Source organism: Myiozetetes cayanensis, unplaced genomic scaffold (assembly GCF_022539395.1).
Source record: "Myiozetetes cayanensis isolate MyiCay16 unplaced genomic scaffold, myiCay2020 scf53, whole genome shotgun sequence".
Classification (NCBI taxonomy): Eukaryota; Metazoa; Chordata; class Aves; order Passeriformes; family Tyrannidae; genus Myiozetetes; species Myiozetetes cayanensis.
Window position 1 is genome coordinate 244,061 of NW_026087776.1, and position 14,314 is coordinate 258,374.

General features: G+C 53.1%; 1 protein-coding gene and 1 long non-coding RNA gene across 5 annotated transcripts in view; one reads left to right on the plus strand and one right to left on the minus strand.

The window, feature by feature from the left end:
• The window catches only part of AAK1 (AP2 associated kinase 1), a 79,058-nt gene extending 69,358 nt beyond the window's left edge, over nt 1-9,700 (minus strand). Inside the window, exons 1-2 of one of the 4 annotated variants that reach the window (XM_050334442.1) lie at nt 9,488-9,700; nt 9,115-9,409 (exon numbers count right to left, since the gene is read on the minus strand). In XM_050334442.1, coding sequence (XP_050190399.1) covers nt 9,115-9,277 — 163 coding nt within the window. In that variant the 5' untranslated portion in view covers nt 9,278-9,409; nt 9,488-9,700. The remainder of the gene's footprint in view (nt 1-9,114; nt 9,410-9,487) is intronic. The other 3 variants (XM_050334445.1, XM_050334444.1, XM_050334443.1) reach the window with 3 other exon arrangements.
• Nucleotides 9,701-10,134: 434 nt separating this feature from the next.
• LOC126650006 (uncharacterized) lies at nt 10,135-11,684 on the plus strand. Its single transcript, XR_007631232.1, has 2 exons — nt 10,135-10,263; nt 10,666-11,684. It is a non-coding gene; the product is annotated as an uncharacterized LOC126650006 (long non-coding RNA).
• Nucleotides 11,685-14,314: the final 2,630 nt, after the last annotated feature.

Genomic DNA, 14,314 nt, shown 5'->3' on the forward strand with positions numbered 1-14,314 from the left:
GAGGAGAGGAAAAGCAAAACTAGAGGAGCAGGTTGGAGCTGGAGGTGCGGGGGAAGGAGAAAGCAAGATGAAGGCCAGGCTGGTTCTGAACTGGACTCACAAGGGGCAGGCAGAGCAGGCTCCTGGAGTGCCATGGTAACAACACACTCCATTTGGGAAGCAATTATGCAAGGATCCACGCTCATGGCAACAGGGAAGTTCGGCATTTAGGAATCTGGATTACTATGGCAGCACCCAGACATCCGTCCTGCGCAGCACGAAAACCACCAGAGACACCCAAACACGCACATTCCAGGGAGAGCCCAAGCTTCCAGGACTCGGGATACTGGAAGGGCTTCACAGCAGTGGATGGAGGTTTGTTTCAAACCAGTTTCTTCTGCTTACACCCAGGAATCCAGATTCCAGCCTTCCCAGTCTCCCATATAACTACAGGTATAATACTCTCGAGCCACAGAAGTGCCATCTCCCTGAGTAACAGGAAAACACAACTTAAGGACCACATCCCATTCCTCTGGAAGAGCACATGCAAATGGACCCCTGAAGACAGCAGTGAACTTTTCAACTCCTCAGTACATGCCAAGCACAGAGAGAAATATCTCCTATCCCACCAGACAGCACTCGAGGAATGCAAACCCCCAGGTACAGCCAGGAGCAGACAAGAGCATCACTCAGCATTTAAGGAAATAAAAATCAGCCCTACATGAAGCAGGGCTTTGAATTTCCCACATATACACAGGTGAAGAAGGAGGGATGTGAACATTTGTCTGTTCATCTGTCAGATGTCCAGGAACAGGAAAGGGTTGCAGGGCTACAGAACCTGCAGTCTTGTGACTGTTACTCACCAACCCCATAACCATCGGGGATTTAATTCATCAGCTCAAATGAATTTAAATAATTGCTACTGAACCCCAACTTACATGTAATATATCAATAAATGCATCTCCAGCCTGCTCAGCAGCAGAAAAAGTTTCAAAGGTACAATGTCAGGGCTTCTCACGCTGTTAAGTTTAAAACAAAAGCAAAAGGTAGAAAACCACCATCTGTCCCCCTCCAAAAATAGCATCATTTTAATTTTTAAAAAAATCCAAATACATGTAATCCTGTCACGTGTTCTGCTGAATGCTGGGTGAGCAAGGTTGAGCTGGTGTGTTTCCTGTGGTCTCTGAACAACATCAGACCTGCAGCAGCTCCTGTGTGTCAGCCACCCTGCCGTGATCAGCTGTGTGATCACAGCTGCTGGCACCTCCTGCCTCCCTCCCGGTGTACTTTGGTACCAACCACAGTGCTGAGCCTCAGCAGGCACAGGGAAGGGCCAGGAATCTCCCAGGAGCACGGGCAGGCTTTGTTCTGCCTTTGCATGATGTGACACAGGGCCCTGGTCTGTGATACACCGTTCCTGGATACTATGGTGACATGAATATTAACGACCCCGCCGTTAAAACACCAGGCAATCACTTACATTTGCATTTAATACGAGGCTTTGTCACTGCTCTCCTACACTGCCCTTATCAAATCACTCCATCTTCATGGGCTGCAGCTTCTCATGGGTACAATCATTTGGTAAGGCTCCCTCCCACCTGCTCTGCAGAGAGGGGACAGGAACAGCCACACACAGGTTGTGACACCTCGTCCCCAGGGAGCAGACACAGCTCAACACTTTGAGCTAGGACTGGTAATCAGGCACAGGCTCAGAAGGGTAAACTCACATGCTCACAGCCAAGTACATCTTCTAATTCAAAAGCAACAGGTAAAGAGCAAAGCAAAGGCTCTGACTTGAAGCAGATTTTTTTTTTTCTTGCCGAAAACATGCATTTAAGGACCCCAGGACAGAGTCTGACCTGTGCACTGCCCCTTCCCTCTGCCACTGTCCCTCCTTCATCCTTTGCCACCCCACAACCCCCACATCAGTGCTCTGCCATGTCCTACTTTACTGCCTTACAAACACAACCCATGAAACCCAAACAACCCAAGAACCAGCAGGATTCAGCAGCTGACAGCTGGGGCTGGGCCCTGTGACATCCCACCCTGACTGTCCTGTGCAAGGGCCGTGACAAATACACAGCCACCAGTGGGAATACACTGCCCTGTGCAGTAGCACTGGCTGGAATTCCCAGGGAATACCCACAGCACACCAGCTGAGTGCACATCAGCTGCTCCCAGCGAGGCCAGGGACATCACCCTGCTGACACCACCTGCCCTGCAAGGGCGGAACAAGGCACAGAGACCCCCCAGCTCAGCAGCTCCTGAGCATCTGCACACACACAGGTGCTTCCACAGATCCCTCTCCTAACTCCAAAGGATGTTTCTTTAACAATCCCCTGTGTTGTTCATGCCACCAGCCATTTGCATCTCTCTGGCATTAAGACACTTCTTGCCAAGGGTCATTAAGAGTTATTAGACCAGAGCCAGGGTCAACAGCAGCCACAAATAACCTTCCTGTGGACACACTGCAGCCATAAGTGAGGACTGCCCATCGATCCACTCCCTCCTCCCAAGCAGCAGCTCAATGCCAGAGAAAAGGTCTTTATGGCTGAAGCATTTCCCAAGTCAGAAGCAGTTAATCCTTCACAGGTTCACCACAGGTAACTAAAGCAGCACTGACTTAGCAGGGAGGTCGAGCAGGTAAGGCACATAAGGCAACAGATCTGCACTTCTGTGCTTCTCACATCAGCACCGATGGTTTGTGTTCATTTTAGGTGTTTCAAACCACTTCGAAAGTCTTGAGTTTTGCATCACAACTCCCACGTGCAAACCAGGACAGCAGTGAAGTCACAGAACAGGTATTCAACTCCAAACCAAGGGTTCCTCCTGCTTGCTGTGTTGCTTTGAACAGACCAACGTTCAGGGACAGCCCACAGGCAGCAGCCACATCGTGTCCTCATGGAGCACTGCTTTGAGACAAGCCCGAGTTCATTTTACTGCTGCCATTTGTGCAGCACAGCACATGTCAGCCTCGCAAGCATCAATTCCCTTACAGAAGGAGGTACAAGCTAAGATATCATCTGAACAACAGCTGGGCTATTAGAGAGCTTCAGAAGGTCTTGCATTCTACAATCACACCCTCGAGAACAGCGTGCCAGATTGCTTCTTAAGTTCACACGGGCATATTTTGGGGTCACCCAATACAGCTCTGCGATCACCCAAGTAAAGCCAGAACGTTTATAACATCAGCTGTACCTGTACCTGTCCTCACCACAGCACAGCCAGCTCCCAGCCCAGCTGGGGGGGATGCACACACAGCCTCTGCTCAGGGAACTCAGCTGCTGATGGCTTTTTTTATTTTTAATCTATGAGATCACCCGTCACCGGTACGTAATTTGTTTCTGCAAAATCATGAAGCAAACCAGATGCTATGAGCATCTTGTCCCAAAAAAAAGTCTTTAATCCAATCCTGTGACACATGGCCCAGGGTCCTGGTGTCAGCAGAGCTTCTGCCACAGAGCAGGAGCAAATTTACACCCAAATCACACGTGTGCCAAGAGCACGTCCACTGAAATCACAGAAGGCAGCAGCTGAGAGGAAACACAGACTGCAATTAAAGCCCCCGATGTGGAAGGCCAGAGATCAACTCCTGACTTGGCCACACATGCTCTGCATTGCTTCACCTTCCTATCTCCGTTCCCAGCAGCCCCACGAGGGATGGAAGGACATGTTCACAGGCTGTGCCAGGGCTCAGGCACTCTGGGCAGAGAGAGCTCCTCCCCTGTGCCTCCCCTCTGCTGCACCACACTGGAGGCAGCCAGCAATAACCTTCACTGCACTCAGTGGCAATTCCTGGACCTCCTACAAAAGGAGAAAGTTTCCATAATTGATAAAAAGCCACAAGTGAGAGAGAATTACCTTGCAGTGCCTCACTTAAGCCTTTCCAAATCTCTTCCCTGTGCTTGTAAATCACTGTCAGTGTTGTTCCTGCACTCCAAAAGTACAGCAGTCAGCGTGTGATCCAAGGAGGAACACTTCCAGCACGGTACCACCACAAGGACATCCTGTGCTCCCCCCTCCAAGAAAGCAGGCAGGCAGCCCTTCCTGGGAAACTTATTTACCCAGTTACCTCTCGTTATCAAGAGAGAACTCCTCCAGAAACTGAGTTTGCTTATGGCATGTTCTCCTCAGAGACTTCCTGTCTCCTTCCACGTGTGGAACACGAGTAAACACTTTGTCCAAGTGAGGGCAAATCGGTTGTGACTTTCCAGAGAAGCAGCACAAGCCCTGCAGTTGGCACGCTGCCCCTTCCAACGGGCACAGCCTCAGCCTGGCCAAAAAACCACTATTTTCACTGAAAAAAAGTCACCTTCAAAGGAAGCAGCTCCCAGTCCCAATGCCAGTGTGCAGCACCCAGTCAGTCCCGACGCCTTATTAGTCATGATTAATGCAGGTGGGGGAGCTTGGAAGGCAGCAAGTGCTAAACCCAAAGTGGATTCCAGCTTGTCTTCAGCACATTTGTAACTTCCCACCTGCTCTCCTCAGCTGCTGACAAGCTCCTGCACGAAGGGGAGAAGGCCCAAGACACAGTAAAAACATTATGGCAGTACCTGTTCTAAGACCCACAACGTCAGGGCTGGTGTTGCAACCACACAACAGCAACCTGATTATATCTACTAGGACACTTCTGCAAGAGCAGAGTTGGAGAGTTAAATGCCCTCCCAAGACTGCACTGGGCTGACACTGCCCTCAAATGTGCTTTTAGCTATCCCAGTTCTTCTGGCAGGAGCCAGCCATCCCCAGGCAGGGCCCCAGACATCCTCTCTGCCACGCTGCACAAAGCCCACAGGGCAGGCCAGGCCAGTGTGAGCCTCTGGGCTACAAACCTCCTAACACACCTCAATCCACTGACACCCGCTGTTCCTCCCTGATTACATCTCGGACACAGCACACACTGTCCCAGCAGAAGCTGTGCTGCTGAAAGCACCAAAACACCTGGGACACCTCGGCATTGACCAAACAACTCCCTTGGGATTCTTCACAAAATCTGCCTCGAGGGCTTGTACAGACTGCAGGAACACAGAGGATCCAACGTCCCAGCCAGCAGGGTACATGTGCTGCCTCACACGGAACACAGGAAAAGTATGGGGAAAAAAATTAAAAAAATAAACATCACATGTCCCATTCCAAGAGGAGAAACAGTTTAATTCCTAATCCAAATGTCACTGGTCAGCTGGTTAGCAGCTGGCCCTCGGCTGAAGCTAGAAAGCAAAAACTCACAAAATGCACTTCCAAAGCCATGTGTTGAACCCAACCCCACTGGAGAACTGGGTTGAGGATCAGGTAAATCTGCAAAATTTACCTCAGATGGGGTTTGTTTTAAAGTGTGATTGTTTCAGAAGAAGGTCAGGTGTCATTTTAGTCACTTCAGGTTACCCTAAGGGTGAGCTGGGTAGGGGTCAGCAGAGCCCCCAACAACCCAACCCCACAATTAGGCAGCTCAGGGGACCCCCCTCCCCACCAGGCACAGGTGGGACACTCACAGCCTTTGCTGGCCTGCAGTTCTGCCAAGGGAAGTCAGGATGAAACATTCCCACCATGCCCTTCTTTTCAGTACAGAGGAAAAAACACAGCTGGCAAACGTAAGCTGACTTTGCACTGGTTCAGAATGTCTGCCATTAAAAGCTTTGAAATCTGCACTAGCAGGCAGCACACGGGCATGAACGTGAAAAGCTTCAGTGAGATATGTGACAATTATTAAACCTGAATCCTCTACTTACACACTTTCAGGGGAAAAGACCTTCCCAAAAGATACCATAATTTGAGAAGTGACTTTTCACAGACGTGAAGAAACGCAGCCTGTACCTTTTGCTTGAAGCAGAGTGAGACAAAATCCTCTCAAACATGTGCCCCAACAGCACTCACACACCTTGGGTCAGCTCAGCACTCTCTGACAACACTGTGAGTACTCCCAGCCACACCAAACACAGCCTCCCCTCAAAAATGGGACACCGGGGCAATCCCCACCTTGCTGCAGCTCAGGAGAACCCACAGCTTATGGTACTTTGGCACACATGCACATCCCTCAAACTCCTTAGCAAAGTCCTGATTTATGGCAACATCCCTCTCAGTGTTTCTTCGGTCCTCCTCAGACAGACACTGACCTCCTTACAGCTCCAGTGTGGGGGTTTGGGGTGGGTTTTTATTGTTTTGGGTTTTTTCTCCCTACACGCAGGCAGGAACAAAGAGCAGCATCTGATTTGCTCACGCTGTTTTGGTTTCTTTTCATAAACAAAACAGCAAGACGGCAGCCCGACTCACCCACACACTCCAGCAGCTCCTGGGTATTCACCACAGCTCTGTGAAACACCCCAAAACCGGTAACAACACCCCTGACTGGGTGGCTTTAACCCTGGCCCCGCAGACCCCCAAGGCCAGCAGCACTGACCCCCCACAGCAGTCAATCCTTGTGCAAACTTTGAGGGGCATTTTTCAAGAGACTGTTCGTGCTAATATATGGATGAGAGCAAGACAGCTACAAAGACTCAACTGGGAGTCACCTATTGCAACACGCTATAAAAAACCCACTGATTCAACATCACAGCCAACCACTCAAATTCCTTATATGTTATTCCCATCTACTTCCTCCCCCAAGGAAGGAATGCTCCTCCCTGCCCAGGGAAGCAGCAACCAGACACAACTATTTTTCAGGGATGGGGTTGCATCCTCAGGAGGTATTTTGGGGGATCCATGCAGAGCCAACGAGCACGTGGAGTCATCTGCCACCTGGCACACACTGGTGCTGCACCGTGGCCTCCACCCCAGGCAGGGCACACCCCTGTCAGCAGGGTTGCTCAGCAGAATTCAGGGTGACCAGGCACAGCTCTGACAGACAGAGGTAAATCCCAACACTCCCATTCCAAAACTTCTGGTTCAACCAGTTCCTCAGTCATGCAACTCAGGTCTCCCCCACACCATCCACCAACACCTCAGAGATTCCTTCTCTGAAGCCGCTTTTGCACCTCTGTTTATTTTGCAGGCTTCACATTCACCAAAACACAGGCTCCCCTCTGCCTCCTAAAGCAATGGGGATGAGAGGTGTTCCTTCCCAGGCAGGATACTCCTCCTGCAAAGTGCTTCCCAGGGGACTTTTCCTTTTAGCAGAAAATAGCCAAGAGCTCACAAGTTGCCTTTTCAAAACTGCTGAAGCACCACTGCAGATACAAAGAGGTTCTCCAGCCGCAGATTCGGACGTCAGGAGTGCAGGGACCAGGCTGCCCTCGAGCTCCCCAGGTCTCCAGCTGAGTCAGGGAGAAAATGCTGTTTACCAGCTCTCAGGCACACGTGTGCAGAGCTGCAGCACTTCTGACCCACGCTGCCTCCCCACACGACCTCCCTTTCCTACAGAGGAAATGGCATTTTCACCTCCCTGTTCCCATCACAAGGGGACAGACAACCTGCAAAACACACAAAGCCACCTTGCTCCTGTCCCCTTGGAGGCTTCACTCAGCAGGCAGAAGGATTTCAGGCTGCCCACAGCAGAGTCTAAACGTGAGGGCAACACATTTCACCACAAGAACTTCCCCTGCCTCACAGGACCAGATCTCAGCACCTGTATTACAGGCCTTGCCCAGCCTGTGTGCTCCAGGAGCTGCAGCCAAGCCTAGGCCGTGCTCCATCCCAGAGGCCAGCCAGGAAACCAGGAATGGCAGGGAAAAGCCCCCCCAGGCAGCAGCTCCTCCAGGACAGCCAGGAGGGAGGGGAGGCACCTCTTCCAGGCAATCTGTGCTTCCACCTCCACCTCTGCCGAGCAGGAGGGCCCGGTGACACACGGGATCCGCTCCCCGGTGCTGTCAGCACGGGGCAGAACCTGCCAGCACATTACTCATCAGCACAAACAGCCTCTGCCTTCCTATGTTACCAGGATGAGGCCACCCCGGTGTTAAAAAAAGACTCTGACAGCTCCTCAGGTTTAGCTCTTGTAGCTCCTGAGCTCCCAGGGCCAAAAGGGCCTTGGAAATACCAGCCCAGGCCAACCTACAACGCCAATTTCAAGTAAAAAAAAAATAAATTCACCATAGTTACCAGTTAAAAGCCTGGTTTCGGTGCTCCTCTCAGCAGAACACATCAGAAATCACGTCTGAAAGACTGGTCACAGACCTATTTTTTTGCACACTGTGGCGACTTCTTACAAACCTGAACACTGGCAGCGTACACAGAGTCCCTTTTCCATTTTAGGGCTCTTTCTGTAGAAGCCAACACAGGTCCTCCCACTCAGCTCTCTCACAGCAGCTCCCCTCTCCTTCGCAATCACCAGATCAAAACAAAACACTGTTTTGACTGAAATGGCCCAGGATGCTGCAGGAAGGACCGGGAGCAGGGCTAAGGAGGCCAACATCTCTCTGAAGGTCGAGGCTAAGGTTACCAGCCAGAGCCAGCCAGGAGGCTCCTCACAGCCCCAACAAACGCAATGTAAAATGATAGTTGAAGCAGCAGAGCTGGTTACAATTAAACAAATGCCACCAGCAGCTTTGCTGCACTGCAAGGGCTGCACACGTCATGAGTTCTGTAATCCCCACGGCTCGTTTTCAGTTCTTCAACTGTTTTATTTGGAGGGGAAAATACGGCAGTTTAGGATCAGCGCTTCCCCTTGCAGAAACCCCCCACGCACAGAAATCCCTCATCCCAGGTCACAGCCTACCTATGGGCATGACAGAGCTGCCAGGAATTCATTTACTCCAGTGTATAATCCTCCCTGCTTAAGGCAGGAAAGGAGGTAACAGCTGAAAAAAGTTAAAGAGCGAAGGCCACTGTTTTTATCATTTACAGCACCTCGTTCTGCACCAAAACATTTGATGGTTTTGGGGTCTGCTTGTGTTTTTTAGCTCCCAGTTTAGGAGAGGTGGGAAACGACTAACTTTGAAATCCCCTCGATTTCTAAAGCATTAACCCCCCCCCCCCACATCTAGCAAACCCGCACCGTATTTACACATGAGAAGACCAGAAATGTCAGCTCGGAGATGCCACTGGACTGCAATTCCACCAAGGACAATGAAATATTGGGGGACCCGGGGATCGAGGGGGAGGTGGGGTGGCCAGGAGAGGCCAAGGCCTCCCTTCCCGGCTCGGGGAGGCGAAGGGGCAGGGAAGAGCAGCGCGGGCAGAGCGCTCCGAGGGGCGCCGGGCTCTCACCTTCCGCCAGCACCTCGTCCACCGTGACCTGGTGCCGGCCGATGCTGAAGACCCGGCCGATGTAGCCGCTGCCCGGGCCGCTGCTGCCGCCGCCGCCGCCGCTGGTGCCCGACCCGGGCCCGGAGCCGCCCTGCTCCCGGCGCGAGTCGAAGAACTTCTTCATGTCTCAGAGGCGGCGGCTCCAGCGCTGGGGGCGATGCCGGTGTCAGTGCCGAGCCCCTCCCGGCTCCGCTGAGGGGCCCCGGGGCCGCTCTCCTGGCGGGGCCGCGCCGCGCTGTCCTCGGGGGACTCACACCTGCAAAACCACAGCGGGTGACGGGGGGCGGCGACCCCCGCGCGGGGAGCCGCGACCCGCAGCGACCGTGCCCGGTACCTCGCAGCGGGCGGCGGGAGCCTCCATGCGCCCCGCGGGGCCGGCGTGCGCAGCCCCACCGGCTGGCTCACGGCGGGGGCCGGCTGCCGGCAGGGCCCGGGGCCCGCATCGCTGCCTGGCGGCGTCACCGGCGGCCACCGAGCCCGTCAGGGAGCGGGACGCGGGCAGGGACAGGGACCGACCCCGCCGCCGCCGCCCCCCGCCGGCCCCATCCGACCACGACACGGGCCGTCACAGGAAGTCCCGGCTGCCGGCGGGAGCGCCGCCCCCGCGCCTCCGCCAGCCGCAGGGCCGGGCCCCGCCGCCGCGGGCTGTGCCCTTGGCCGGGGGTGTCCCGTCCTGGAATGCCCGTCCCGGGCCGCCCGTCCCGGGATGTGCCGCCCGTCCCGTCCGTCCCGTCCGTCCCGCAGCCCCCGAGCGCGGCGCGGGGGGAGCGGGGGCTCGGCGGGATGGCGGCCCCGCGCAAGGCACGCTGGGAGCGGTAGTTCCCCGGCACGGGCGGTCGCGGCGCTCCAAGCGCAGCGCGGACTACAACTCCCGGCGTGCACCGCGGCCGGCAGGGGGCGCTGTGCGGCGGGGCCGTGAGGGGGCCGCGGCGGAGCCCCGGGCCGGGGTCGCCCCTCAGAGCGGCCGGGCCGGGCCGGGCTGGGCCGGGAGCGGCGGCGGCCCCAGGGACAGCGGAGGGGCCCTGCGGGACGGGTGTCCCCCTCGCCGCGAGGCACGGGTGCAGGAATCCTGTCCGTGAGCAACCACGGCCTGTGCTGGCGCTTTGCCTGGTGACGGCTGGTTTATGTTCGGTTTGGAAATAATGTGCTAAACTCGGTGCCTTTGTGATATAATAACAGAAGGCCATTGCTGTGACACCTTGGTTTTGGCCTGAAGCACGAGGCTTATCCTTACGCAGGCCCTGCTGCCTCGTTTGAGATCCTCAAAAAACTCTATAAACAGAGGGTATCCCAAGATCTCAAAACCTGGTCAGTGTTTTAAACCTGGCAGCTGGTTTTGCAAAGGCTGCACCTTGGATTGACTGTTAAATGACATCTCCTGCTCCCGACCCCGATACCTCCCACAGCTCATCCACAGAGCCCAAAGCCCCTGGGTTAAGCTTTGGAGAGGTTTAGATTAGCTCAAATCTTGTGAAATTTCCTTTAAATTTAACCACTTTGGGGTTTTTTCAGCCTTTCTTTCCTCAGAACCAAGGAGATTTTACCCATCCCACGACATCCACAGCAGCTGACTCCTCTCCACGTGCATCACAGAAGGCCAAAGCTGGGATTTGAAACAGAAGAGGAAAACACTGAAATGGCAAAAATTGGTTTTCCCAGAATGGGGACCCAGAATAACAAAGCTCGTGGCTCCAGAGGAATCCCTCCGTGACACACCGCTCGCCTTCCTCCCTCGGGCTGGGACACAAGAGGAAACCAAAGCACGCTCCCATTTTCCCGGTGACTATTATTTCCTGTATTATGGTAATAACTACAGCCATCCTGCTGACAGCCACTGTCCCCAGGCCAGGCCTGCTTACTGTGGGATGACAAAAATGCTTTCCCACACATTTTCTTCTTTCCCCAGCCCTTTTTCTTCATCCTGCCCCTGGTTTGGGCAGAGGCTTCCATCGATGCCAACGAGATTGGATCAGCATGTTGTAAATGCATCTAATTGGTTTTGTCCCCTGCTGTTTGGTGACTTTTAGGATGGATATGGCTCTCAGAACAGTCAAGTAGAATTTGTTACCTACAGGCTGGGGGTGATGTTTAGCACCTGGATCTAACAGCAGGTCACAGTACAGTTGTTCCTCTGCTGAGCCACTGAGCCTCTTCACTGTGGGTAAATGTTACACCTCTTCCATCATCCTTGTCCTCAGCAGCTCTGGTAGGTAAGGGCCCACCAGCCCACCCTGCAAACCTCAGGGTCCTCCTTGACCACCTTTAGCCACCCATAATTTGTAGGGTGCTGCAGAGTGGCTCCTGGCTGCACCTCATTTCCTAGTGTCATGTACAAGACACCCCAAATCCACAGAGCTGGAACTGCGATCATTTCAGCCAGGCAGCCTACACACGTGTGAAAACAGTCCTTTCTCATCTGTCAGGCTTTAATCTTCATGAAACCTGCTCCTGGTTTGGGGCTCTGTGGTGGATTTTCAGTGGTCAATACAGAAGGTTCACTTGCCCTTCAGAATAAAGACGAAGTGAGTGAAGTCTTGGCTGCCTCTATCTGTGTTTTTTTGTTATTGTTTTAATTCCTCTACCCTGTGAAAGATCCCCAGGCATCTCCCAAGACCGAGGTAAAACCCCCAGTGCAAAAAAGCGACTCCCACCATCGGGGATTTCTGGGGACTCTGCAGAACTGAACAATTTCCAAGGAAATCAGGCATCTCTGTACAGTACAGGGAAATGACTCATTTCCAAGCAGGGAAGATAAAAGCCTCTGCGTGCAGAGAGCTGCAGATGCAGCGCTGAGCCTCCTCCCTGGCTCCGGGAGGCTTTTTTTAACCATACCTGCGGTGCAATGCAGGCGAGCGCCGGCCCCACGCACGCCTGGGGCTCTGGTGCTCAGCCCACGGGCCCCCAGTCCCTGCCAGCACCGCTGTGGGGAGCAGGAGCATGGCAGGAGCTGATCCCCGACTGCAGATGCTGAGGATATTCCTTATTCCAGAAGGCACGAGGCTTGGCTGCGCTGCTGCAATCCCAGTGACCTTCACAGGGATCAGAGGCAACTGAGCCTGAAAGCTCTTAGGGAAAAAGCTGATCAGGGGCTGCCAGCACAGACGTGGCCTGTGCTCCTCCCCTGTGAGCCTGGAGCGACTCCAGAGCGCTCCCAGAATTGTCCCACTGCGGAGAGGAGCCTCAGTCTGACTAACACAGACCATCCTGAACACCAGATTTTAGCTGCTAAAATCCCCTGACACGGAGGTTTAAAATACCCGAGCCCCGGTGGTGCGGTCAGCAGAGCTGCTTCCCTGATCCCTGCTTCTCCTGCGCTGCCCAGAAAATGCACTCAAATCCCCAGGAAGAAGCAAGCACATTAATACAGCTGCATCCCTCTTCATCAAACTTTCCAGACGGCTCAGCGTTTTCTAAATAAAAACACGCGCTTGGAAAGGTTTCCTGCGGCCCCCAAAAGGCGAGGGCAACACTGGCCTCTTCTGGAGAGCTCGAGGAGCGGCAGCGAGGTAGGAAAGAGCCGGCACAGCTTCCTGGGCTTGGTGATGCTTAACAGTCCAGGGGAAACGAAGTAATGGTCACATTTTCCTGAATTCAGCTCTTTAATAATCAAGCCTTATCACCCGGTTATTTTTACCGGGATAAGGATGTTGGGAGAGCGACTTTTCACGCGGGCAGCCAGTGATAGGAGAAGCGATATCGGTTTTACACTGAAAGAGGGGAAGTTTAGGTTAGATATTTGGAAGAAATTCTTCCCTGTGAGGGTGGGGAGGCCCTGGTACAGGTTGCCCAGAGAAGCTGTGGCTGCCCCATCCCTGGGAGTGTCCCAGGCCAGGTTGAAGCAACCTGGGCTAGTGAAAAGTGTCCCTGCCCATGGCACGGGGTGGAATTGGAGGGGCTTTAAGGTCCTTTCCAGCCAAAACCATTCCATGAGTCTGTGATTCTCTGTCCCCTTAAAAACACACACATTTGCTGCAAAGAAAGCTGTTGAGCTTCTCACCAGCTAAAGAGCAGAGCCACTGGTCTATCCATCTCTCTTTCTTCCCATGATTTTCTGGAATCCAAGCATTTCTTTCCAAGTCCAAGTGACCCCTAAACACTACTAGTATGACCAGAAAAACCACTCTTGTTCATCACCTGCAAGGAAAGGTCAGTCCTCAAGCATGCTGTCACAGGGATAGGAATTTGGCTGGGTTCAGAGTTGTGCAGAGTAACAAAAAGACTCCCAAACTCACAACTGTATTTCACTGGTGTAAAAAATGGAAGTTTCCACCTCTCTGGTGCTCGTGTTTGCTGTTGTGAGATGTACTCACTGGTTCCAGCAATGGGTACACTTCCTGCAGCTGGAGCCAACACCTTCCACCCATGGTAATGGCAGTCCTGGCCTGTAAATGAGTGTGGAGTAGGCACACGTAGAAATAATGGTTCCTTCCAACTCAGAGTGTTCTGTGAGTTTTGACTTTGCTGGGTGAGCTCTGGACCTGTGTTGTAAGTCTCACTGCATCAGCCAGTGTTTCTATCCCATTTCCCTGAAGGAATGACTGTGTGTGTGCCTTAGAAGTCACCCTGAGCTGGGCAGTCAGAGCTGTTCCCATCCCCTGGAGCTGGGTTACAGCCAAATTGCAGAGCAGTAAGATAGAACTACATAGAAGCAGATATTAATTAAGACGAAAAAAGTGAAAGCTACTCATTTCTTCCTATGTATGCTAATTAAAGTAAACATTCATTATGCCCATTAAAAGAAATTTTGGGTTGATAATGCATTTAAGGCTGCTGGAAATAGTGGTGTAGCAGTTCATAGCCTGCAGCTTTGGGAAGGAGGGGTCAGGTTGGACCACAGATGATACACATTTTCCACAGGGCACTGGCAGTTTCCCTGACTGAGCATCTCCAGGGACTGGCAAATGCCCTGAGGCCTGGGGCTGAAATGGTATCAGTTAGTCTTGGTAGAGGGGATGCTGAAGATACATCACAGTTTGTACAAATAATTGTAAGTGCAATTGCAGTGGTCTAGCCTGTCTCTTGAACTTGATGTAATCAGGCTATACCACAACATGCAGTGTAATTCATAAAATCATGGGATGGGATGGGATGGGATGGGATGGGATGGGATGGGATGGGATGGGATGGGATGGGATGGGATGGGATGGGATGGGATGGGCCT